General features: G+C 40.4%; 1 protein-coding gene across 3 annotated transcripts in view; it reads left to right on the top strand.

The window, feature by feature from the left end:
• The window catches only part of EP300 (EP300 lysine acetyltransferase), a 64925-nt gene that overhangs the window by 12302 nt on the left and 25402 nt on the right, over positions 1–27221 (top strand). The window contains exons 2-13 of one of the 3 annotated variants that reach the window (XM_075751704.1): positions 4080–4738; positions 13568–13744; positions 15920–16181; positions 16949–17062; positions 17982–18209; positions 20791–20884; positions 21604–21738; positions 22140–22257; positions 22778–22952; positions 25021–25098; positions 25891–26000; positions 26480–26635. In XM_075751704.1, coding sequence (XP_075607819.1) covers positions 4080–4738; positions 13568–13744; positions 15920–16181; positions 16949–17062; positions 17982–18209; positions 20791–20884; positions 21604–21738; positions 22140–22257; positions 22778–22952; positions 25021–25098; positions 25891–26000; positions 26480–26635 — 2306 coding nt within the window. Of the gene's footprint in view, positions 1–4079; positions 4739–13567; positions 13745–15919; positions 16182–16948; positions 17063–17981; positions 18222–20775; positions 20885–21603; positions 21739–22139; positions 22258–22777; positions 22953–25020; positions 25099–25890; positions 26001–26479; positions 26636–27221 lie in introns of all 3 variants that reach the window. The other 2 variants (XM_075751699.1, XM_075751689.1) reach the window with 2 other exon arrangements.

Here is a 27221-nt window from a genome sequence, read left to right as displayed (position 1 = left end):
CAGTAGTGGTACAGTTCCTAAAAGGAATTTTTATATGCCTTTGCATGTTGACATTACCTCAGGTTAAGACTTTGATTACCTACTTAGGTGTTGTTTTGTGGAGGTACTTTTCTTCTCTTTCCTTCGAATCTTAGGTGGCAGTAGCAATCTATTCTATATCTTCTTGTTACCTATGGAAAGAAACACACTAATAATACCATAAATTATGTAACGTGGAATCATTCTGTGCCACTCTACTGAGATCAAGATTTAGCTCTACCACGTACTGCCTGCATATTACTTGATGTTTTTGAGCTCTTAGTCCGAATACTGTCTGTTCTGTTACTTCCCAGTTTTTCTGTGTCTGATTATACCCTAAGATCTCTAGGGATTATGAATGAGGTAGACAAACCTTTGCAGGACTAACCTGCCTTCTTCGCCTTCCCACAAACTTTATTTTGTTAGTTAGAAACCTTCATGTGTATCCTTAATGAAACAGATTGCAAGGCTAGCAGCGGACTCTGCGTACTGGAAAGTCAATTGGTTCTCTGGATATTTATTACCGTTGTCTTAAGCTATGCCTTTGGCTCTTGTGTGAGTGTATGTGTCATTATTTTCACATAGTCTATGAGCTGTCTGGCCCAGCCTTGTCAGTTTTTGGATTGTTCCTAGGCAGACCCCTCTACAGTGGGCTTTAGGATACGTATTGTATGTAAAAGACTGTGAAATGGATTACCACTGTTGCTAGATATACACAAAGTCTTATTGATCTTTATGGTCTCTTGAGACTGTTTGTGTTTCAGTCCTGTATCTGAAAACTTCTGCCTCCTGGCAGTTGACTAAAAATGTAATTTTCATAGTTAACCAGAAAACTGGAAGGTTTGGGGTTTTTTTTCTAGTTTTGTTGTTTATCTACTGGCTGAAGAAGACTTTGAAGTTTTGTATTTGGAAAAGACTTATAAAAACAGCAAACTCACACCAGAATATTGCATTGCTGGTATTTACTACTTAAGATTTTGGCTTGTAGCTGATAGTATTCTTTTGCGATGAGGCATCTGTTGTGTATTCTCAAGGATTAAAAATCCTAACAAGTTAGTCTTATATGGAGAGAACAGTTTACATTTTTTTGATGTAAAGAATTAATCTGATTGGGATTATCTCACAACCATTTAGTTTTGAGTTTGGGGTTTTTTAATGTAGCTGTTGATTTGTTGTGTTTTGAGACATTAATAAAAATAATTAAAACCACTGAGTTTTTATGATATTTTTCTTCCTGTTCATGGGTGGCACAGAATGACCAGGCTAAGGAGCTGAGGTAGCTTGGGATACTCCAGCTGATGTGAGCAAGTAAGCCCTAAAGCTGGAATTATCTTCTAATTTACGAGGAGGAGGAATTTCAAGAAGAGTGAGCTCTTCAGAGAAGCAGATTAATATTTTCCTGTGAAGAAAGATGAGCAAATCTTTGTCTCTCAAAACAAGAATTGCACTGCCCCTTTGCAGTATTTTGTCTGAAATCATCTAAATGGGTCTTTCTGAGCAAATATTCTGTGGTGGTTTGAAAAACAAATTACTTCTTCATATTTAGACATCTAGTGATCACTTTCCAGGTAGTTTTGTGAAGGGCCTAATATACAATGGTCTGATCTCAAGAAAGGTGAAGTTGGGATTTTTTGGTTTGGGACTCATCCTGTCCTGGAAGCTGTGTCTTTTCAAGAGCAGAAGCTCTTTCCCCAGCTACCATCAGTCATAAAACTGGCCTTTGAGCTGTGTGGGTCAACAGCTGTTTCCCAGTTTGCAAATGGGAGGTTGCTGTGTGCTGCCATTATGGTGATGTTGTAGGTGCAGGGTTTGTGCTGGCTCATGTTCTTCCCAGACATTTAACTTTCACTTTCAGTTTTGTTTGTCATTAAGAATTTTTTTTTTTTTCTGGACAGCAGACTAACTTTGGAATTACTGATCATATTTTTTATTCCTTCCTCACTCATGGGCTGTTTGACAGGTTATTAGTTAGTGTTTTCTGGATGTAGTGCTTCAACATTTGCCTGTTAAAGGCATCCTAACAGGCATCTTAAGATGCCTGTTGAAGATACTTTAAACTGTCGTGGGTTTTTTTTTTTATTTCTTTCTCCATTGCCTTGATCTCCCCTCTAATTTGAGGGTCTCTTCCACTGTAACTCTTCCCATGTTCAACAATATTTAATTCTTAGGCTAACCACTGAGCATTAAGTTGGTTGTGTGGGTTTGGGTGGGGTTTTTTTGTTTTGGTGGATTTTTTGTTTTGGTTTTTTTTGGGGGGAGTGTGTTTTGAGAAATCTGGTGACATGAAACTCTAAATTTGTCATTTTAAATGGAGGAGAATTTGGACAAAGCTTCATTCTTCTGTTTCTTCCTTCAATTCTGAATCTTGAAAAATACCAGTCATACTGAAGAATAGCAATGATGCAAATGAAAGAACAATCCTTCGGATGTGTTGCAAAGCATAACTTACACTATGAGATTTACATTCATGAAGAATGGGCTAACTGATTTGAATAGTTTGAAACATAGTTCTTTAGTGGAAATTTTCATTCTGTTTTTGGTTCTTTGCAGTAATGAAGAATATATAAATAGAATTATAAAATCTCCTCTGTTGTGGTATACCGGCATTCTTGCCAACCTCATACCATATTTTCACAATTCTTAAGTCATGATCTTATCTGTGATAACAGTTGTGAAGTTGTAGAAACTCTGTTAGTACTGGAGTTTGACAGTTTGGGTATGGTATTGTGTGAGACATGTTGAACAGATTTCTAATGCTGATGGGCTTTTCTGGCTTACGTGCTGTTTAACTGTAGTCTTTTTCCATTAATATTTGGATCAAGTCATCTTGCCAGCCTCTCTAGAACTCAGTGCAATTGACGTTTCTTTTTAAATGCAGTTGCTGAGATAATGAGTAGTATTTTAGGTCGTTGTCTAGATCTGAAGTTTTTGAAAATGCGGTGCAATACCTCCTACAGGGCATCCGTGAAATGACTTTTCTGACAGAAGTGGTGCAGAAATGTTCCAATAGTTAAAATTAAAAAACCTCTCCTTTACTAGGTATTTTCAGATTCCAAATACTAACTTTTACAGCCTAGTTGTGCATAGCTACATCACACAGTGCCTCAGCTTTTGGCCATAAACTTTTTAGGTTATTTTTGCTTTAACTACCATAGACTAAATATACGGATCAAGGTGCATGCTGCTTCTGCAGACATAAGAACTTCTTGTTTTCTTGAGCAAATTGATTCTGGGTACTGTGTAATATTCTTGTACCTATATATCCCAAATAGTAATCATTCTCCATTTGGTTACCTTGGGGATTGCTTTGCATGGGCTCTTGAGATGTGAATTTGATTTTTCGTCCCAGTGTTTTTTTCATAGCTTCGTGGCCAGGAGGGTTACTTTGTTTTCTGAAAGAGTTAGTTGTGGGAAGGTACTGGCTGTCCAGTGAAGTTCTATGGAATTTTGCAATTCTGTGCTGGGAATGACTGGATGTGGAATATTTAAAAAAAAAAAAAAGAAAAAAGAAAAAAGAACAAACACCACACACAACCAAACCTCTATTTATTATTTTATAAATAGTAAACACTTTTTTTTTTTGAAAACTGTATTACTAGATCAGCGATGTCTGTTCCAAAAGTGACAGAGTTCAGCAGAAATTTAATTTTAAAGACAGTGCTTTTCCATCAACCTTTTAATTCTTTATAATAATTGTTGTCTAATTCTATTGGCTAACTCTGTGGATTTTTCTTAATACAGGTTTTTTTCCCTCTTCTTCCTCATCAAATTTCTCAAGTTGAGAAATCATAGTCTGAGATACCCAGTGATATTTCAACACAAAGTGTTGTAGAACAGTGAAGTAGAATGGTCTTCTCTAGTTTAGACTCTGTAAAGTTTAGAAATTACTTTTATCATGATAGTTTTCAGTAATGACTGATTCAGGAATTCTGTTAGAATGTAGAAAGTGAAGTTTTGCTAGTTACTTGAAATAAAAAAATTAGAAACTAATGAACAAGATTTTTTTCTTCAAGACATTACTGATTACTCTGACCTCATATGAAATTTGTTTTGTTTTTCAGATTTTGGATCACTCTTTGATCTGGAACATGACTTGCCAGATGAACTGATCAGCTCCACAGAACTGGGACTTACCAATGGTGGTGACATTAATCAGCTGCAGACCAGCCTTGGCCTGGCACAAGATGCTGCCTCTAAACACAAGCAGCTGTCTGAACTTTTACGGGCTGGTAGCTCGCCAAATCTCAATATGGGGGTTGGTGGCCCTGGCCAGGGCATGGCCAGTCAAACCCAACAAAATAGTCCTGGAATGGGAATGTTAAACAGCATGGTGAAGAGCCCCATGGCACAGGCTGGGTTGACTTCTCCCAATATGGCAATGGGTGCAAGTGGACCAAACCAGGGTCCTTCAGCCCAGTCCACAGCAGGAATGATGCCAACAGTAAACAGTCCAGTTAACCAGCCTGGCATGGGAATGAACACAGGGATGAATGCTAGCATGAATCCTGGGATGTTGGCAGCAGGCAATGGACAAGGGATGATGCAGGGGCAAGTCATGAACGGTTCAATTGGAGCAGGCCGAGGGCGACCCAATATGCCATACCCAAACCCAGGAATGGGTAGTGCTGGTACCTTGTTGGCTGAGACCCTGCAACAAGGCTCTCCGCAGATGGGAGCACAGGCTGGACTGAGAGGGCCACAGCCTGGAGCCATGAACAAGGTAAGACAAGCTAAACTTTACTTTCTTTTAAGACTTATTCTTCTGCATTATGGGTTCTATAGAATAGTATTTTTTTTTTCTTTTGAGAGTTCTGGATCATGTGGTAAATAGTTTATATGCTGCTAAAGTAGAATTTGTGGCAGTCATGGGAAGTGAGAATCAAGTCTTGCACGACAGGCAAGACTATTGCTAGATTAAAAAGCCTGTTTTACAAATCTCGTGGCAGTATAGATTATCAACAACACTGAAAGTAACTTGATTGTATTTTATTCTGTTTTACGCTTTGTCCACAAATGTATTTTCCCATCTAATGTGATGTTGGTATAGTGAGTGTGATGGGAATCCATCAGGACCTTTTAGATGTTGTGGTTCTTTTTTCTCTGTGACACTTAATGAGAGTATTTGTTGTCTGAGATCAGCTGAGTGTTTATGCTGTAGCACATGCTAAGAGGCACATACACATCTGAATGGACAGTACACTGTATGTGCTAAGACATACATTGGCCTTGTTAAGAAATAGGTATTTGAGTTAATGATGGAGAAGGAATGCTTGTGTAAACACCTGAAGACAAGTGTTGGGTTCTGAAAAGACTGTTAATCCAACTCAGTTCTAGTTTTAAAATTTACAAAGGCTTTGTGTATAGGAGAGTAAACCAGAAAGCTGAAATAAAAATCTTATTTATACTGGAGAGGAAAATAGATGTGTTTTTGTAGTTTAGGAGAGTGGAAGTTGTTGTCGTGAGTCACTGAAAAGATGAGAGAAGACCTAGTGGTTTAAGTGACAAGGAGATGTCTAAATTTAATTTTTGTCATGCGCAATTAGCTTTTTTTAGAGTAGGGAGCCACTCGAGTATTTAAGTTTTTAGTGTTTTGACCAGAAGCCTAGAAAATACTTAAATGTTTCAATTCACTTTAGGTTGGTATAATGTGTTTCTTGGCTAACAACAGGAAAGTTTTTCCAATGTGCTTTGCAATGCCTGGCTAGATCTATCTTGGAATGCCTAAAGTCAGCCCACTTGGAGGGCTTGGAATGATAAGTAACATAGTCTCTAAATGAATTTGAAACATAAATGAAAATTATGTTGTGTATTAATGGTTTTGCTATGCCTTAATATTAAGTAAAATGATTTTAGTGTCTTGTGAATGTTATTAATTATGAAATTCCTTGATCTTAGCTGTTTACTTAAGCTCAGTGTGCTGCTAACAATGGCTCTGATATATATGTGTGTGTAGTAATGAGTCGATTTTGTGGTCTGGTCACTTCAGATATTTTTTCCTGATAGGGAGGTTCTTGCAAGCTTGATAGCTACAGCAGAAAATTTGTATGCAGTTTACAGTGCAAAGAAATATGTAACTGCTTGGAAGTATTCTTGTATTGGAATTATATAATGTCTCACCCGTTATTCCTTGGCTACAAAAAAAAATTGCTTTGATCTTCAGAAAGCTGTATTCAGAGGTCAAAAATTGATGTATTGGATATTTGGGTGAAATGCAACTTCTTAATCCTTACTTATTAGAGCTGAAGTAGGGTTACCCACTATAATGAACTCATTTATCTAGGAGAAGTAAAGAAAGGACAGAAAATTAAGCTTATGGCTGATGTACTCCAAAATTAAATTGTCTTCCTCTCTTACTTAAACTCCAAAATGTGCTGTACATCTAAAGTAAAAATGTTTTATGCTTTTGGGAATATGCAGACCAAATACACGGTAACTTCTGGGTTTTAGTTCATAGTCCCAGACTGGTTAAAACTACTTGGTTCTTTAATTGCTGATAAAAAGACTGAGACTTTTAGTGTAAGTATGGTGGATATAGCTGTCATAAAGAAGCTGAAACTGCCAGATGAAAAAGAACAGTCTGAAATGGAGGCTGAAATTCCAGAATGTCTTCAATTGGTTTGGTTGTTGGCAGGGAGCCTGCGTTTCACTTCATGCAGTGGAGTTAGCAAAATCTGACAACGGTAATGTCTGACCGTTTTATCTCTCCACCCATCTGCTTTTGTTTTTTCCCACCTACAAATCTTCAAAAAGATGATGAAAACAGAGGACCCTAAGCAGTTGTTTTTAAAAGCTGGGGGTTTTTTAATTGGTAAATTTAGTACTATGTTGCTGTTAATGTGGGAGTTTGTGTAATAACTTCTGTAGGTTTCCTTCATTGCTGCAAAAAATGTGCGTTATCTGGGAGCTGTCCTTCAGTAGGAGAAAAAAAAAATAGACCAGGAACTTCGGTTGTATTCAACTTCATCATGTTAGCTTGCCAAAGTCAGCCCCTTGGGGTGATGGGATGGTTGCCTCTGAGTTCTCCCTCAGTAAAACAGAGATGTGTTGTCTGCAATGGTTTGTATGGAGGAACAGCTTAAGTTGCCTGTGATATTAACTAATTGGGAGGGAGGATGTTACAGGCTTCTAACAGTAAAATGAGCTCCAAGTGGCTAGTCAATTTGGAAAGCGAGCTTAGTTACGTTTCTGCGTTGTTCTGTTGTCCTGTGGAGTTACTGAGGTGTTTTCTTTCTCTCCTCCCAAAACATTGGCTAGCAATAGAGTGGAATACTTGCTTTACACGTTAGCCGTGTACTTCCCAACTTTTCTAGTTGTACGTGTTACTTTTTAGGACTACAAAAATCCCAAACATCGATGTAAAGGATTGATTTCGGGTCACCTGGGATACATAAACTTGTACTGTCGTAATCTGCCTCTTACATCCTGTGGTCTAATGCTGTAGTTTTACGTATGATGTAAGCAGTCACTGACATACAAAGAAGCAATTCTGTCTGCGTGCCATCTCAGTTGCATGACAGGCTGTGTAAAGGAACTAATACAAGCTTGAAACTTACATGGTCACTTAAAAAAAAAATACTGTTTTTCTGGTCCAATTTGTACGCATCAGTTGGAAAGCTGGTGCTGATATTAGGGAGGGGACATATTGAAGGAGTTGATATTGCCAGTCAGAGGAGGGTGTGGATGCTGCTTTGGTGACAGTACCAGCTTAAAAATGCCTGTGAAAGCCTAGCCTGAAAGGAACTGTTAGAAGTTTGGAGGGGAAAGGAATTGTAACAAGTTTTGCTTTCTTGAATAGATTTTTGTTTTCTATGTGCTTGGTTGTGTGCAAGTTAGGAGGATGACAGACATGCCTATTACTCTTAAAATAGAGTTTTGGAAATTGTTTGTAATGCTTTGATTATTTCAGTGCTTAGGGGTTTTTTGGCTTTTTGTGTCACTAGATAGTTTTACAACTTTGACTAATTGAAAAGTAAACAGATAGCAAATTCATGCTCTATAATAAGTTAAGGACAAATTTGTGTTTCCTGTTTTAAACCATTTTTCATTTGGAATTAGATCTAGTTAAAACTTTCAGTTTGTTGTTCTGCTGGGTTCTGTTGAGAACGCCCAGTTATAGTCTTACCGTCCAGCCTCTTACTAGGGGAGGAAGGTATTTTGTGTGTAAGTTGGTTTGTGCATTTCTGCGATAGTAGTGCTCTGTCAGAAAGTGACTAAATTCACCTCGCCTTCAGGTCATTTAGATTTCATCTCCCACTGATTCAAGTAATCTTCTGTTACTCAAGTAATGAAATGTATGTGAAGGCAGTTCAAATTAGTAACTACCACCTCTGCTGTGTGAAATTACTTGAAATGTTTAGAGTTCCAGTAGTAATCCTTTGTCATTTGGCTTACTGTTTGAGTATATACAGGGTTTTCTCCTATTGTAATAGCTACACTTGGTTTTATCAGTGCAACCTCCATTAAGAAGAATCAATGGCAATATTTTACAGAGACTAATGTAATTTTTAAAAAATCTCTGTAACTTCCTTTATTCTGAAATTTCATATTGTTTTACTTAGCTTTGTTCAAAGTTGCAGAGAGATTGAAGGTGTCACCTTGAAATTGTAAATTTAGATAAAGAAAATAAAAGCACCGTAAGTTCCTTAGTGTTGGCATATTCAGTGTCACATTTTCGGTAGAAGGTTAGTGTTATTGGTTGCCTTATTTTCATTAGCTCTTTGATTTAACAAGTAAATGTATCCATACTGTTTAGACTCTGTGACCAAGTGTACCATACAATCAAGTACAGTAATCCATTAAAAATGTAGTTGTGTGTTCTGGTCCTTTGCTTTTTCTTCTTTAGGTGAACCAAGGTGAAAAAAATGGATAATTGTTCACTTTATCCTAGTGTAAGGGAGGAATATTTGTTTATGAGGGAGAAATGGAGCAGTAAAGACTCATCTTTGAGTCCAAGCTTCTGGGGTGGATAGGGGAGTTTCTTGCACAGATGGCAGTGAAACGATGCTAGCATCTTGCAATAGGCATCTTAAAACATTATGCAGTCAAATGCGAAGAATAATGATCGGTAGCAGTCATTGGAAAGAATGCAGTGGATACCACTGGCAAAATTTTCTTGTTTGGTTATGCCTGGGTCCAGTAATGCTCTACCAGTCAGTAGAATGGTACTAGAAAACTATGTACAATAAATTCTTGTTTTTAAAGAACCAGCTGGAATTTACTATAACTTTCCTGTTTTGGGAAAGTTAATTAAAACTTCCACTTGTGAACATGTGGATATGGAAAGATACTAGCTAGATACCATCAGTGTGGTCTTAAAACTAGTGCATGCACTGCAGTTACCCTAATAGAGATACATAGTTGATAACTGCAAATGTTGTATTATTTGGAAAAATGTTATTAAAACTTAATTCTATTACTTCTCCAGGCTTACATCTATCTTTGCAAAATTTCAAATTGGTCATTGTTCAATACTATTGCTGGTATTTAGTTGTCTTTCAAATATTAGACTGTTAGTGGAGCAGTTGTTTTTATAGAGAAACAGTAGAATGTGTGTAACATCTATACGCATAGCCTTAACAGGTATTCCTGCTCAATTTCTACTCTGTGGTATCAACAGTAAAACTAGAAGCAGAGTTAGTTGACCCTCTTCCAAACTGAAGATGCGTATGTTTCATGGCATTCGAACAAAACTTCAGGGAATTTCCTCCAATTTTGTAGTTACTCTTCTCAGATGAGGGGAGTGTCTGAACAGCCCTGTCTGACGCTGCTTGTGCTTGTAAACTGGGATGTTTCTTGAACTTGTGTCAACCATGCAGTTTACGTGGCGAGAGGTGCACATCTTCCACCATTCTGGTAATGACGGCCCCTGCTTCTGTTCGAGGCAGGAAAGTCACGCTGTTTTCCATTGTGTTTGTAGAAGATTACCTTTGCAGTCTTAGCCATGCATCATCATCTTTTGCTGTTTTCCTTGTTTCCTCCTCTTCTCCTTTACTGTGATGTAGATTTCTGTCAGCTCTCCCTTGTGTGCAAGACCTTGCATATGTGCTGAAAGTAAGTTGAGGCTATCAGGTGAGGAGAGGAAGAAAAACAACAGATGGGATGGATAAGAAGAGAAATGGGAAGAGCAGTGGAAGGAGGTGGTGGCCAGGAAGGAGTGAGTAGAGGTTGCACTTGCTGACTTGTAGCTGTGATTCAGCCATGTATGTTTTTGCATGGTATTGCAGATGAAGCCTTGTACTTGTCTTACGCAGTGGTACTAACACCACCTTTCCTTGGCTGGTTCTTCTGCACTCGATTGTTTATCTACCCCTCACTCCCAATAGATCATTAATGTGGTGATGAACTGTATGTCAGTCTTTCTGGTTGTTTCCTACTTATAAAATTCTACAGGATTATTTTTATCTTCCTTCTGTAGTCATGAGGTCATCCATTTCATACTGATTGATGTTTTCTTTTATTCATGTTTCTCAACATGTCACAGCAAATGATGTGAGCATGCTCCTGCTTCTTGTGCCAGGGTCACAAGCCCACTTTGTGCTGGGTGAAGAATCTCCCAAATGACCCTTCTCTTGACTCAGTCTAGAGTTGCATGCAGGTTGTTGGTGTCAGGTTAGTGGATCTGTGACAGCAGGACTGGGGGCATTGCTGTGAGGTTCAGCTGTGGATCTAGCAGGTGTCAGTCTCCCCTGGATTTGTTCCAGGAGACCTTGAGGCATTTGGTTTTTAGCATTCTTCTTAGGGTTTGCTTGAGTGTGGCTTTTGGAGTCAATTTGACTCGCTTGGCCTCCAACCTGGCCTGTGCTTCTCTGATCTTTGCCTCTCCTGTAGGCTGAGATGGGGAATTGAGGATTACCTCTGTTGGGAGCAGCTGGGCTGAGCTGAGCATATAGTCTTGCTGCCAGGTCCGCTGGGCTGCAGCGGGGTGGAGGATGTCACCTTGGTGAGGTGGATGATGATTCTCAGCCCTAAGGAGAGTGGAGCCCTGCATTTCTGCCATGGAGACAGCCTTGTTTGAGGGGACTGGTTGTGCACCCTAAACTGTGCCAATGGCTCATGCTTGAGAGCATCAGAGATCTTTGTGCTGGGCCAACTTGATTAGTACATTTGAAAAAGCCAGTTGCTTCACCTAAAGTTTATCTCCAGCTGTATTGCAGATATAAAGGTTGACTGGCATGGTCAAATGTCATCCCTGGGTTTCATCAGAAAGCTTCTGTTTTGGGTGACACATCTTAGGTGTGCTTTTTTTTTTTTTTTTTGTCGTCTAGGTTTGGGTTTCTACCTCTGCAATCAGGACAGAGCTGGCTCATCAGGCCGCAGTTGTTCTGCATACTTTGGTATCCCCAGTTGTCTGAGATGGGCTTCTTGATTTCTCCCTGTGACACTGCGGTGTGAAAATGTGCTTTCAGTCTTCAACTCTGAATTGTTCGGTTAGATTTTGGGGTTTTTTTTTAAAGCTGATAGCAGCGTAAGATGCAGAAGTCATATGGGAGCAGTGTTAGTGATGGCCAGCAAAGTCTGTGATTTAGTATACTTTCAGGTGTCAGCTACCTTTGGGAGCAATGATTATTAATGAATTTGAAAACTTTGCTTAGAATTTTCTATTTTGGGGGATTTGCCTGCTTTCAAAATCCTTCCTGGAGCCACAGGGATCAGGCTATCTTACAGGAAAAGATACCTTGTTTTCTTAAGGAAATAATTCCTGCTGTCAGTCCTTCACTAAGTCTTGAACCTGTTGGACAGTTTGAGGCAGCAATGATGATGGGGAGGAGTCCTGAAAGTGTGTTTGCTGACTCCTTACATTTTCCTTCTCCCCTTTCCCTTCTGCTCAACTTGCACATAAGATCTTATTAGTCTTCTGAGAGAGAGGCAGGAAGGGTTTGAGTCTTACCTGTTCTGTTTTTGGCAGCAGCTGCCTCATCAGTCACTGCATATGTGTGTTCATCACCGTGGAGACACAGCAGGGGTGGTGCCAGAGGAGACAGGAAAGGAAGCTTTTTTAGTTCTGCCTGATCATTGCATAGTTTGTTTATCTGCCATGTGTAGAGATTCTTTTCATTACTCTCTAATGAATTACTGCTGTGTTATTATGGATATTACTTTTGCATGGAGGGGGGAGGCTGCCCTCAAGAGAATTCACTTGTATGTATCAGATGTCTAAAGTGGTAGGTTCTTTTAGTGAGTTTTGTACTCCTTTTCCTGTAGCTTGGTTTCGATCCTGCTTTATTGTGTAAATGCAAACTGAAGGCCATTATTATGGATTGGCAGGTATTAGTCAACCACTTTCCTTTTTCAGGTTGTAATCACAGGTAATCTCCAGGCATGTAGGTTACTTCTCTGTGCAGGTTGGAGAAGCTTGGTAAGGAGTAGAAGCAAGGGATGCTTTGAGAATAAACGTAGGAGTGACTGGAAACAAACCTACCATAGGAGCTTGTATGCGCTTTTTTGGATGCAGGAAAATGCCCAGACTTGAACCAAAAAACATCAAGGAGACTGAACATTGTCTAGTCAAATGCTAATGTGAGTTGAAACAATACAGCTTGTAAAAGTATTTTCGTGCCTTTATTATTATGACTTATGGCTCCTCTAGGATCCTGCCTGAGTAATGGGGAGAACTTGGTAATCTTTTCCTGGTCCTCTATGGGTAGTTGTTTTGGTCCTGAAGGCCACTTTTTCCATGAAAAATAGGTGGGAACGCAAGGAATGGGAAAAAAGAGGACAAACAGCTGCATTGGCAAGATTAATCCTGATGGTTCTTTAGATTCTGGGGCATTCCAAGGCAACAAATGGTATATTCTGGTATGCTAACACTGTTGAATATGCAAATAGGTGATGCATATTGCAGAAAGGAGCATATAGCTTGTGTGAAACATGAATTACTTCCCCTGTAGATGAATGGTTCAGTAGCTTTGTTTTGTTTGCAGAGTTCCTTCCTACCATCTCCTTTGACCTCTAGTACAGCTCATTGCAAATGAGTTACTGTGCCTGTGTGTGGTGTTACCTATGCCTATAGTGTATTCTTAAATTGAAAATGGTTGTGTACTGAAAATGGAGATGTGCATTGTTATGGCTGTCTGGAGAGGAGGTGTGGGAGTGCTGACAGTTGGGTAGGAGGTATTTGGGATAAACCCTGCTGATATGAATGAAGGTGGTATTTGTCTCCATTTGGAGTCTGCACAGATGCAGGGAGCAGAAAAAATTTTTCCAGACTTGTGAGTTATATAGTACAAATCTGTGACGGGGAAAACTGAAATAAGAAATCTATTGAACAAAATCTCTTATAAAGAAATAATTGGGCCAGTTCTGACAAGACTGACCTCAAAGGTTGGTAAGTTGGCCTCACTCTGTTTATAGGAACTGTCTGGTTGAGGAGTTAATGTTGTGTGATGGGTAAATACATGCACATAAAGGGGCAGGGGAAGCATGTGGATCAGTATTGCATTGCAGCTGGTTCATGGATATGATCACTCTTGCTTCTCTGAAGTATTCATTTGCCTTTTATGTTGTGAACTTAAAGCATATTACTTCAACGTCTTACCATTTTAATTCCTAGATGGGAATGATGAGCAATCCCAGCCCTTACGGCCAGCCATATAGTCAGAATACTGGGCAGCAGATTGGAGCCAGTGGACTTGGGCCTCAAATGCAGAATAAAGCTGGACTGCAGAATAGCTTACCACAGTTTCCAATGGACAAGAAGCCAGTTCCTGGGGCAGGAATGCCTAACATGGTAAGTAGAATGAACGGTGTCTCCAAAAATGTCGTAGCAGACCAAAGTGGACCAATATGCTCTGGTGTTGCCATGTTGTAGGTTTTTGCAGCTGTCATATCCAGTGTGAATGTGTGCTCTGAATCCACACATAATGCACTTGCTCCAACTCCTATAAGGGCTGATATGGAGGAGAGGGCTGAGTTGTGCTTTTTCTGTTGATAAGCTGCACCTCCACTCTTCACCCTTCAAACCTTGTTAGCAGAGAAAATGAAAAGGAGCTCCTTAACTCAAGTGAGCTTTGCCACCTGTTTGGACACCTTTGCTCTCCTCTCCCATCCTTTCTCTTGTGGCTGGTATATTGGGTCCCTTCTCAGTGTAGCTTTGTCTTGAGGATTGTTTTCTTGCTTGTGCTCGCTGGTGCTTTTGGGAGAGAGAAGCATCCTTTCTCAAACGGGTATTGCCTATGATAGGGCTTAGAAGCCCCAGTCATGTGTTCGTTACCGTTCTGAATTACGATGCTGGAGGCTCCCTGGCAGTTGTTGCTGTAGTAGCCTTGTCGCTTCCTCCTTCCTACACCCCCGCCCCATTATTGCAGCAGAACTTATAGAAAGGGGAAGTAAGAGTGGTGGGAAAAGTGGATGGCTAAAAAGTGGATGGCCCAAGCTTATAAATAATAGGCCTTAACATCAGGTTCCCTAGCTTGAGCTTAACACTGGTGGCTGAATGTGTTTTGTCTCATTATTTTAGAAGCTTAAATTGGGTAGGGGTATAACATGCAACGTGTTCTGCCATCCCTCTGCTGCTACATATACTTTTTTAATTTGGGAAACAAATTCATGTTTCTGAATATAGCTTGTATTTCTGCCTGCTTCAAATTCCACTCACCCCCAGGAAGGTCAGTCTCTTGATCTTACTAACTATTGCTGAAAAACCCATTTCCGAGTAACTTTTGTACCTTTGAATTAAAAAGAGCTCAATCCTGTGAGTTTTATTTAAAGTTTAAGTTGAATATTGAACTTTCTGGAAGGCCAACAAACGAGTTGGTTTTATGAACCAATAAAGAAGCAGCCAAAATTTACTGTTCAGAACCCCACCTGTCAAGCTTGTATTCAGGGCAGAGTATATAATTCTTCTGAAGTTGAACTGCTAAGCAGCAACTTTTCATTCCTAGGTTCAGCTGAGATCTCAGCTGTCATTTAGAGTAACAGGTCACAAACAAGGCAGTTATGGTCATATTGGAACCTATAGAAACCCTGAGGGGACTGAGTAATTGGTGAAGTCTTGTAAAATGAAAGGTTAATACTGGTATTGAAGAGCTATGGGAGAACTCAAGTTTAGGAATATAGGTAGCTGAGCTCTAAAAGTCTGGAGATCTCTAAAAACATCTTCTACAACCTTCTGTGAAGAGTCTGTTAGAAACTGAAGGCTGTTGAACTGAAGTGATACAAGCCACGTAGAGTTGCTGAGCCTCTCCTCTTTGCTGAGTACTCCTCAAATGTTGCCTGGAAGAAATACGAAGAAGTCTGAAGGAACAGACAGAAGTACAGAAGAAGTACTAGATGTTACCATACTTGACATTAGTTCTGTGGCATGTGTTACCCTGAAGTTGTGCTTCATCTGTAGCAGAGACTAGGAGATGCTTGTTTTGAATGCCTACGTGCAAGTTTCCTGATGAAAAAAGATTCCCAGAACTTCCCCTTCATTCTTCTTTTCTAGGAACAGTCAAATTGAGGCACCTTGTACTGAAATAGAGGGAAAACTCTCTTCACTCTAAAAGGTGCTTTCTTCCATTACTGCAAGAATTGTGGATGCAACTTTCTAGCCTTCAAAATGAGAAGATTTGAGATCTAAGTGCTATTACTATTTTCTGGTTGGTCTAGTACTGCAAATTAACCTGTGAGCATGTGCAAACTTCTGCTGGTCTTTGATAAGGCAAGAGCTAGGACTAGGAGAGTGATGTGGGGAAGAAATTGTGGCTGACGAGAGAATTATTGCCAGGACTGGTGCTAAGGGGTATATTTAATGAGTCATCTGGAATTACAGGTAGGTGAGTTATTCCCTTAATCACAGAATGTAGTCGTCGTTTCTCCTCTTTGATTTTTTTTTTTTTAATTGTTGCTGTTGGTTACTTACTAAATGGATTATTCTCAAAAATAGATTTATTTCTGGGAATTTCCTTTCCACCTTCTCCAGGGCCAGCAGCAGGCTCCACAAGTTCAGCAAGCTGGGATGGGGCCAGCAGCTTCTCAAGGAATGGGGTCTGGAGCACCGACAGCGGATCCAGAAAAACGCAAACTCATTCAGCAGCAACTAGTTCTCCTCTTGCACGCTCACAAATGTCAGCGACGAGAACAGGCCAACGGGGAGGTGCGGCAGTGCAACCTCCCTCACTGTCGAACCATGAAGAATGTCCTGAACCACATGACACATTGTCAGGCTGGCAAATCTTGCCAGGGTAAGTGGAGTGATTATATAGATGTGGTCAACATTTGCAGGATAAGAAAGAGATGGAGAACTAGTGGCTGGCTTGGGAAGTAGAATTTTTTTCAACCTATCCGTCCCCTTAAGAATGGAAGTCATAAACTTCTACTGAGCCTTCAGAGTTTAGGCAAGTTAGAGGGGAAAAGATAGCACAAAGAGATGAATGAAGATCTTTTGCTTAACTTTGTAACTCACTGTAAGATCTTTTGCATGCTGCCTTCTGATAAGGGTAGACACAAAACAGGAATCTGCAAGTAGGAGTCTACCTCTCTCCCTTAAATGGAAGAGACAAGTCTCAAGCAATAGCTAACCAGGAATTAAGCTGCTACTTGCGCTGGTGATTTCTTAGTCTATCCTAGTAGCCAAGGAAATTGTATGCTACCTTTTTGGTAGCCTAGGTTCGTCTGAGTTGCGCCAATTGCTGGCACCTCAGTTGCTTGGTACAGTCTGCCTGATGCCTGAGGTATATGGTGTTATCCTTCAAACCAGGAAGATGTAGGTTTGGGTGTGTAACACAGATTTCAAGTAAGCTTTAGTTGAGCCAATAGTACTTGAAGAAATCTAGCTACGTTTTCAGGGCTGGTTAGTGCTGAACTATTTCAAGTAATACTTTACTGACCTGCGTTGATGATACAGATGTGTGCCCTGAGAAAAGTAGTTGCTCCCTACCCAGTTTGTGTTGACCATGTGGAGATACTGGCAGTAGTTTGTAAAAGTTTTTTGTTCCCCTCCCTTTCTCAGTGGCACATTGTGCATCTTCCCGACAAATCATCTCACACTGGAAGAATTGTACAAGACATGACTGTCCTGTATGTTTGCCTCTCAAAAATGCTGGGGACAAAAGAAATCAACAATGTAAGTGTACTGGGGAGTTCTGTCTATTGAATGAACCATAAAATGTACATTAGTTAAACTTCCTTGCACCCAGGTAAGAGTGGTGATGCTCTTGAGTCTGGGAACATGTAATATGATTTTCCTCTTGCTTTAGAGTCACAGAATATTTTTCTGTCTCTGATAGCTAGTGTTTATTAAAGCTTTCTAACTTTATTGGATTTTCCTAGCAGGAGGGTGGTAAGAATGAACAAGCCATAGCTTTCTCAACCAAATGATTGGCTTTTCACTACCACCTCTTCCAGCTGACCAGGTTCTGGAGACAGATGTGCACATACACAGAGGGTTGTGTAATTTCAGCCCTGATGATATTTGGTTCTGTCTCCATCCTTTGTTTGCATTATATGTCTTTTCCTTCTTCTCTTTGTGTCCCTTTTGTCTTTCTGCCAAAATCTTTGGGAAGATTTTTGTCATTGGTACCTGGTTGTTGGTTGTGTTTTTTGCTTTCCTAATGTTACTTTGGGCTCTTCTCATGACTAATGTGAGCTGAGATATCTCTTGTTTCAAGAAAATTGGGGGGGGGGGAAGCAAGCTATTACAATGGCTGCTGAAGAGCTGTATGTACCCTTCTGCCTTTAGCCTCTGTGACATGGTGTATCTCTGTTTTCAGTTTGAAGCAAACAGATGTGTCCTAGATACTTAGAGTGGGATTTCCTCTCAGCAGCTCAAAGGGAAAACGGCGTGTTGTTGGAATAGCTGGTTGGGTCAAAACTTGTCTCCATGTTGCATGACAGGTTTCCAGACCTGGCCTCTTCTCTGCATGCTCCTAGGAGGAGATGTTTTACTTTGAACAGCCAGTGCACTCTTTATGTTCTTTTCCTGTTTTCATGGCCCTCTTTGGCTACCGCCTGCTGTCTTTACTAACTTCAGATGTCTCTTCCAGCGCTGCTGGGTGGAGCTGCAGTAGGACTTGCAAATACTGGCTCCGTGGGTGTGGGGCAGCAGACAACGCCCAGCATAAACACTACCAGTCAGATAGACCCCAGCTCCATCGAGAGAGCCTATGCAGCCCTTGGACTGACCTATCAAGGGAACCAGATGCAGACACAGCCCCAGGCTCAAGTGAAGAATCAGCAACAAGGACAGTCACCCCAGGGTCTGCGTCCTATGAGTAAGTTTATCTGTTAGTGTTAAAATACAAACTACAAGCAACTTTCCTGTGCTATATCTAATGCAAATTTTCTTAAGCTATTAGCTTAATACTGCTAGTTGATTTGCAAAAGTTATGCCTTTGCAATATTTTAGACTTGAGATAGCGAGCTACTCAGTGGAACAGGCACATTAGAGGGCCCAGACGCCTTCTCTTGGAAAACAAGTTTTCTGGGAAGAGTATTTTCTTTGGAAAAGTGATTTTTAAAAATTTTTTAGAACAATTTTTCCAAAACATTTATGTTGGTTTGTAGCTTCATAATTGTACTGTAATGCAAGTTTTGGGCGTTTTAGAGGAGTTTTTAATTGGAAATGCATGCATTGGAATTGCCTGTATTCAAGTATACTTCCTTGCCACTCAGACTGCAGCATTTTACAGTTGTATCCCAGATATGTAATGTTTGTTTTAAAAATGAAAAGTAGTAAATAACAGACTGTCTGAATCCTGTCATGTGGACTCGCTAACTGTAAATTGTCTGGGTGGCTTATTGCAAAATCACAAAAGACTACTTAAGAAATTTAATTTGAGGTGCAATTAGTTCTAACCTGGCTGTCACTGGTGTCAGGTGAAGTAACCTTTAACCATCAAATTTAATTTTGATAGTTTGAGATTGTCACAGGAATTTTTCTCACCCCCACCTCTTTGAGTTGCTTAAGTAGCACTGTTCTTTTTTCAATGGAGAAGAGGAAAGATGAGCTGGTAGAGATTTATCACAAGCTTGTGTGGGATTGCAGTGATCCTGCCTATATGCCCCGTGACAAGCTTATGTACAGAGTGAGTGCTGTGTAGGCACAGGAATGCCGTGGGGAAAGACCCAAGAGATTGCAGAGAAAAGTAGCATTTGGTTGCAGGATGCAGTTTGATGTGCTGTTTCTGCACCAAACAACATGCTGCTCCTGAGTTACTCAGGAAAAGGCTGTGGGATAGAGTAGACTTGTTAATGAGATGAGTGGTCCTCGTGGGTTGCATGTGACTTGTATACTGCTAAAACTTTGCTTTCCGGTGTGTAAAGCCTTTTTTAATAAGGTGGAGGGAAGGTACTGAGAGCTTACTCTTAAAACAATTACATTAAAACAATTTTCTACTGTGCATCAGAATGTTTTACAAGTAGGTGAACTTCTAGGAGCCCCAAAATGTTATAGTGAGGGTCTTGAAAGGTTGAAAGGAACATATCATCAATTTTTCTGAAGCAAAATGTTTTTTAGGTTTTTTTATTCATTTATAGACAAAGAGTTTGGCCTGTGCATTTTTACTGGGCACTCCTTGTAGCACTGATAAGAAAGTCCAGTGAAATGGGGTTGAAAAGCTCTTGGAGAGTGAAGAACTGAAGCTTAACGTGGAAAGGACAAGCATGGAGAGTGTAGACTTTTGGCTGTTGTTTCATTGTTAGGATCGAGTGTCTACAGGGGAATTAAAACAAGTGAGAGGAATCATCAGGTCGTGGCCTACGTGACAATAGGGCTAGTTTAGGAGAAAGAGCAGGATTTGGTGACAGCTGTGATGTGAAGAGATGCAGTCCTAAGTAGATGAAACAAATGGCTGGTTATGGCAGTTGAAAAGGGAGAGTTAAGGCAAAGGTTGACAGTTGTCTTCTACATCAGCTTGGCAAAGTTAATCCGGGAAGGAGAAAGTGAATAAGGGAGGGGAGGCTGGAGGCAGCTTTATGGAAAGTCTGTTAAACACTTGGTTGTGATAGAGGTAGGTATTAGACTTGCTGTACTTAATTTCAGTGGATTTGTCGTGTATGCAGTGTCTAATTTTGCTTGAAATACAGATTCTGTAGGATTCAGATGTCCTAAATGCATGTGAAGCTTGGTAGTGGCTTTCATGCTGCTCTCACAACTTTACAAAGTGATCTATTCAGAAGTTCTAGGCAGAGATATGCTGCATTTTTCTTCACTGTTTTGAGTCTTAACTCAAAATAGGCAGGTTTTTTATGGTGATTGAGATCTGTGATTCAGAAAAACAGATTTTGGTATGTAACAAATTTCTAGAGGTTTTTCCTGCAAAGGAAGGTACTTCCTTCTTGGTGCAAACATTGGAGTTAGTTGTAGGGTCCTTAATTATGGAGTGGGTGAGAGGGTACCTTGTCAGATATAGGTGGTAGCTGATGTTTTACATTTTTGAAGCCTTTCTGAATATATATCCTAAACCCCTGAATGACAAAAAAAAAACCCAACAACCCCAAACCACTTCTAAAAATACCAGAAAGGGTTGGTAACACTGGATATTTGATTAAGGAGTCACGGAAAAGGACTCTGGTACATAACATTTGAAACAGAAATTCCTTATTTGTTGAGAAGTTCAGGAAGATGTGCAGAAGAGTAATGTGGTGTGATGCTTCACTTGGAGGCCACCAGTGTTGTGCCTCAGATGACTTCTAAGTTTGTAAAATGAAGAGGGTAAAGAAAGCAATGATTAATTAAACTCCCCTCACAAAAGTCAAAGTACTTGGAAGGCTAGACCCTTGTTAGTGCTGAGCAATTACTGATTTTGCACAGTAAATGGGCTGTTCATTTAAGAATACTTTTTTGTTTTCCAGGTGCAAATCCAATGGGAGTGAATGGAGGTGTAGGGGTTCAAGCCCCTAATCTACTGCCTGACTCAATGTTACATTCAACCATGAATTCTCAAAAGTAAGTTGAATTATTCTTTGCACCCCTGTGATTTTGTTCAGCTGCAAATGCTGATGATTGCCCATAACAAATGAATTGAAAGGGCATGTACATAAGGATATTGCATGCTTATACTGGAGGGGGAGTAACTGATGCTTGCTGCTAAAGGATAGTTGGAAAAGAAGCCTTGTAGTTGTGATAGTTGTGATGTCTATGCTCTTACCTTTCTAGAGGTCTTGGTGTCCATTTTAACTTTGTCAGTACTTGCAAACTGACTTTTTTAGGCCGCAGAGGTTAGAGGCATTATCTTCTTTAGTATATGGGCAGGTCTGAAGGTCCAGTGCATTTACTGATCAGGGTAGCATATCACAAACCTGCTGTTGAGCTGTAGTGTGAGTGAGGGACAAGTTACTCACTGAGGTGTAAAAGCAATTCTTGTGCTTTATAATCTCCTGGCACTTCTTGCATAAACAGTGTGGTAAATTCCATCAATGGCTCGCTCTCCCTTTTGGATTTTGTAGCTTTTGTTCACAGTTTTCCGAATCCTTGGGTAGGACAGCATGTACTCTTTCATGGTGTTGTTTTGGTGTCTGTGCAGCTATTTCGGCAGAGTTTGTCCATTGATTAGGGAATGGCTGAACTAGCACTTTGTCCTAACATTATTCTAAAAGAGGCTATGACTGTAAGATGACTAAGCTTGGGCTAGACTTTCACCCTCAATTCTTGCTCTGTTTTTGAAGCCCTATGATGAGTGAAAGCACCAATGTTGCCAGTTTGGGAGCCATGCCAACAGCTCAACCATCCAATACCGGAATTCGAAAGCAGTGGCATGAAGACATTACTCAGGATCTCCGAAACCACCTTGTTCATAAATTGTGAGTAGCTACTATCAAAACAATCTCCTGGCGGGTGAGTTGCTGCCTCTGGGGTGTGTGTGGGGCAGGAGGAGGCCTGGCTTATAAAACCAGGGGGTCAGGGGGTGAGTTGTGTCGGGGTGCATGAGAGGGGAAAGCAGAAGCCCAAAAGGTGTGTTCTTGCTCTCCTGGTCATTAATGGAGCTGCACCTGCTGCTTTGGGGCTGTTTATTGGAAGAAGCGTCCCTCTCAGTACTCAGGCCGTCAACGTGGGGGTGGTGTCCCCCAGGAGCTGTAGCAATGCCTCAGTCTGTCGGAAGACTTGCTCGCGGCTTTGTGTTCGGATCACTGGGGTTGGTGCTGATGTCCCAGTCTGGGGACTTCCTAATCACTTGCATGCTTGCTTTTTTTTTTCTTTCCAGAGTCCAAGCCATATTTCCTACTCCTGACCCTGCAGCACTGAAGGATCGGCGTATGGAGAATCTGGTGGCATATGCTCGGAAAGTGGAAGGTGATATGTATGAATCGGCAAACAGCAGGGTGAGATGCCGTCCTCTGTCATACAGTCGCATGTGTGTCTGCCTTTGTGCCGCAGTGAGGGTGGAGGAAGAGGAGTGAAAGCGCAGATGAGAGTCCCAGGCTGAGGAAGCGTGTGTTCAGGGGCTGCTGGATGGGCTCTGGGAACCAGCCAGCTGCAGGCTTCTGCCTGGGCGTGCTGGGAGTCGGGGTGGTGCCCGTGGGGGTGTGCTGTGCTTGAGGCTTCTCGGGGTCCCCTGAAAGCAGCGTGGAGCTCCTCACTGTGATTCTCCCAAAGAAGGGTTGGACACGAGAAGAGACGTGTCCAGCGTTGGCCTAATAACGGTTGCCAGCGATGCCCTGAGCGGTGCTCCTTTTTGCCCTCCTCTCTGCCCAGCAGTCCCTGCAAAGGGAAAGCCACCCTGACCTGAGCCAAAATGTGCGTGTGGAAGGCTGTTTTTTTCAAGCTTGGATCCCTGGGACCTGTTGCCTTTACTGAATGTGTCTGTCATCTCCTTTCCTGACTTGTATTGCTCCCCAACAGGCAGAGTACTATCACTTGCTAGCGGAGAAGATCTATAAGATTCAGAAGGAACTGGAGGAGAAACGCAGAACCAGGCTGCAGAAGCAAAACATGATCCCAAACGCTCCGGGCATGCCACAGGCTCCCATGAATCAAGGGCCCAACATGGGACAGCCCCAGCCAGGGATGTCTGCAAGTAAGAACAGTTGGGTTACTGACTACCTGGTGCAGGAGAATCCTGTACTGTCATTTTGGTAGGCTTGTGACCATTTTGCCCTTCCTGTTTCACAGGTACCTGGCTTGCTCAAATTTAAACAGAACTTTCTCCTCTTTGTTCAGAAGTACTTGTAAAATTTTTGCCTTATGTGCTAATTAATGACATTATCTAAAAGCATTTAGTCTTCTGAACAAATTGCAATATTGTAAACCTTTACAGTTACTTTGAAGGTGGATGGAATGGTGATTAAGTTGCATTCTTAATGTTGTAGATCTTCCACCTCATTAGATTCACTTCTAGAATTAATTTATTAAAGATAATATCAGTTACTATAAGAGAAATATATTTACATGGTATTTAGTTCTGTGGTGTTCAAAATTATGGTCACTGTTACTATTGTTGCTAAACAGAGAGTATGATTGGAGTGCTTAGGTATTTATGCCTTTGAAAGTTTTGATAGTCCTTGTTTTATGCCACGTTTGGATTTTTAGACAAATGACCTCTCCAGCATGCAATGAAAACCAGATTTTACTTTTTTCCCCATGCAACTGTCTTATATTTCACAGTAGTTTTAGTGCTTGAATTTACCTTCCTAATGCTAAACAGATTATTATTACTATTAGATTCCCTGCTAACCATGCATTTGTATATTAGAATAAAATTTACTTTGGAGAGATGTTAATGATCAAAACTATCATGCTGCTAAAGACTGTAATGTCTCTACAACATTAGGAAGGGATGAGGAGCTGTAAGCTAATAGATAAAACAGGTCACACCTAGTTATTGTGGATGATATATTTAGTTACAAACTGGGAAAGGCATCTGCTGACATTGTAGTCTTGTATTTCTGATAAAGTCCTGTAAATAATTGAAATATATTTCCAAATAGAATTGCATCCCTTGCTCTGGTTTAACTCTTTAATAGTAAAAGAGAAATAATTTTTTTAACTATTTCAGCCAAAATCTTCTTTAAGATGATTTTTTTGTGTGTCTGTGATTCTGGACTGACAGTTCTAGAGACTGAAATAGTCTGTTTTAAAACTAAGTGCAACAGTTCTGCAAATATACTTTCTAGAGCACACACCACACCACCCCATCTCTCTCCTGAGAGCTTCCTTCTCAAAAGAAAAGGATTTTCTCCTTCATTCATCCAGTCCTGCATGTTCTTAGATATGCAGGACTTAGATATGTTCTTAAGATTTGAGTTCTTAAGGACACCTCATGGGAACAGATCTATAACTGTCAATGCCACTGTAATAAGTTGTCTGAGAAGATAAGGTCAAAATTTGAATTAGTCAACTGAGTAGACAAAAAACTTCCTGATTTTTATTTTTTTCTAACACTACAGAAAGACCCAGTAGTTCCAGATACAAGAATCTTAATCTGAGTTCTTTTTCTCCTGCTTACATTTTAATTTATTTTGGTAAATCCAGTTCTGGGTCTTTTTATGCTTGAAGTCAGAACAGTATTTACCAAGATGCATTACCAAGATCCAGGAAAGATTCTTGAAGGTTGATGCTGTGACTTTATTTGCTGTATCTTCTGTAGATATCTTCTATCTGTATCTTCAGCAGTAGATGTAACCCTTTTGGTTGCTTGTCATGTACTCTGGTAGTTCTCAAACTTCAGAGCTTTCATAAATACTCTGTTGAACCATGTAGTTCTGATAGTGTTTTAAATCTAGAGGTGCAGTAACAGTGTAGAGTGGTCTGTAGAAGTCTTGTGGAATGTTCGTGAGCTGCTGAGTTTGTTGTTGTGCCTCAATAACATACTTCAAATTTGTCCTCAATTTCTGAAAGCTGACTCTGTCAGGGGATATTTCTGTCAATGGGACATGCTCACATTTTTAAGGAAATTTCTAGTTTTGCTTCACACTTTGAGGACTCTTCAAGAGTGTTTAAATTACTGGACTATGTCTGTATGGTTTGGGGTTTTTTCTCTTACACATGGGTTTTAGTGTGTAATTCTCACTGAAATGTTCGATGGATAAAACCTGGTGGTCTCCTAAATGCTATAATCTTATTCCAGTATCTTTTTTTTTTTCCAGATGGTCCTCTTCCTGACCCAACCCTGATACGTGCCAATGTGCCAAACCAGATGATGAATCGCATGCAGGCACAGACAGGTAAATATTTGAAGAAAATTCGATACTGTGATTTTGAAGGAATCTTGGAATTGGGCTCCTCTTGCTGAAGTGTCATAGCCCTTATTTCACCCACAGTTTTCCTGTTTGATTAAGAAAATAGCTAGCCATATTGTATAATACTTACATAACTTTTCTCTATATATAATCTAATAGCATTTCATGATCTTGTGAATTTGAGCTGCTTGCTTTGTTAAATAAAGAACTTATGATCACGTGAACATAGGATGGTGGGCTTAGCCAGTTTAGATGAGGATGTGTTGGTGCCAGAGGGATGATGGTGAGAATTATTGCTCAAAAGGAAGGGGCAAAACCTTTGTTACATATGCAAGAAGTATTGCAGCCAACATCCAAAATACTTAAGGAAGTGAAGATACAGTTTGGGATTCAGTTTGAATTTGTAATATGTAATTAAGAATCTTCAGCAGTAGACGTGACACTTGGTTATTTATCATGTACTCCAGTAGTTGTCAAAGTTCAGAGCTTTGATTAAGTTAGTGGAAACAAGTCTTTCGGGTGGGGGGGGGGCGGAGGAGGAACTAGTGTGTATTCTGAAAGAGTAGAGTAGCTTGGGCACATTATATTTAAAATCGTTACATGTAACGGGTTGATAGAAGGCAATATTTCCTTTATAGTAGTGCATGCTTGAAAACGGGTTGCTAGAAAGTGAAATTAGGAAGAAACTGACAGCATTTCTTCTCCAAATGTTGAATGGTGCCCAAAGGAGAATTCAGGCCTTTGTTTATAAGTGTGTTTTTTGGCACAAACGCACAGGAATGAATCAGTTTGGCCAGATGAACATGCAGCTGTCACCGATGGGACCCCGGCAAACCCCTCCTCTTCAGCACCCTGGACAGCTAAGCCAGGCTGGGGCCATGAACCAGGTCAGTGTGTGTTTTGTCCAGGGTGTTGAGCTCGCAGGTTTGCTTCTGTTGGCTGTGGTTTCCTTAAAATAAGTAAATTTAAAAAAAAAAAAAAATTCAAGCATTATTTCTTCATTCTCTTGATCTTTTGGTTCATCCTTTTGCATCTCCACTGAAAAATTTGTCTGGTCTGTTGTAAGCCTATAGGTAAAAATTGCCTAAAAATTAAGTTTAAGTGGCTTTTTGTGCTGTTGCATCCTTAAAACAAGGAACAGAGATCAATCTTAAGTCAGTCCCAATCTGAAATCAATATCCTTTTCCTCAGCTTACAAGGGAAATCATAATATCAGCCTATTGAGAGGAGCTATAAGCAGACTTTCCACATTGTTTCCTACAGATAAGCAACAAGCATCAATTTCTACAACAAGATAAATTTTTTTTGTAAATGTTATGGATGTGTGTGCATGTTGTGTGAAGTGAGTTTCTTTCTTTTCCAACAGATGGGATTTCCTTCACGTATGCAGCAGCCAGGAGTTGGCCAGCCTTCTGGTCAGAATCAGTTTCTACAACAGACTCAGTTCCCTGCTGCTTCCCCAGGAATGAACACAGCAAGCATGCCTATGACTCAGCCTGGCAATCAGACACCAGTTTCTCAAGTAAGTTTCTGATTTCTGGAAGTGATATCAGTGGGCTCTTTCATATACTGGTTTCATTGTTCCATTAGTAGTAATAGAGGAGCGCTTGTTTTCTCAAGATGCTTTTGGAATTATGTTCAACTGAATTCATTTATTGAGATTCTGCATTTTTCTGATGTAGCATTGGGAATGGCATGGGTGAAACGGCTTGTTCTCAGGCTTAAGTTTAAGTGTGATGGGAACTGTTTTAAGTTTCGTTTTGTGGAGCAAAGAAGAAATTGTTACTCAGCATGCAGTAGTTAAGAATTTCTTGCTTAACAGTGAGGCAGCAGAGCCTGAGAAATTAAGAGATCGTGGAAGAATAAGTCATAAAAAGGCATGTCTATCCAAGACCAATGTGTGTTACTGGCTTTGGGGGATAGGAGGGTTATCACTACTAAAGATCTGAACTTCCAGTCTAGCAGTTTCCTTTCTGTCCTTTCCCTCTCCCTTTTCAGCAAGAACCTTTCAGGCCAGGAAGAAGTAGGGAACGTCAGTTTGCTTCTCGTTGATGCTTCTTCCTAGTTTGCAGGCAAGATTATTGTGGAGTGACAGCTTTTTTTCCGTG

This window comes from Balearica regulorum, chromosome 1 (assembly GCF_011004875.1).
Source record: "Balearica regulorum gibbericeps isolate bBalReg1 chromosome 1, bBalReg1.pri, whole genome shotgun sequence".
Classification (NCBI taxonomy): domain Eukaryota; kingdom Metazoa; phylum Chordata; class Aves; order Gruiformes; family Gruidae; genus Balearica; species Balearica regulorum.
The sequence above is the reverse complement of the archived record's forward strand: the minus strand, read 5'-3'. Positions and strand labels throughout refer to the sequence as shown.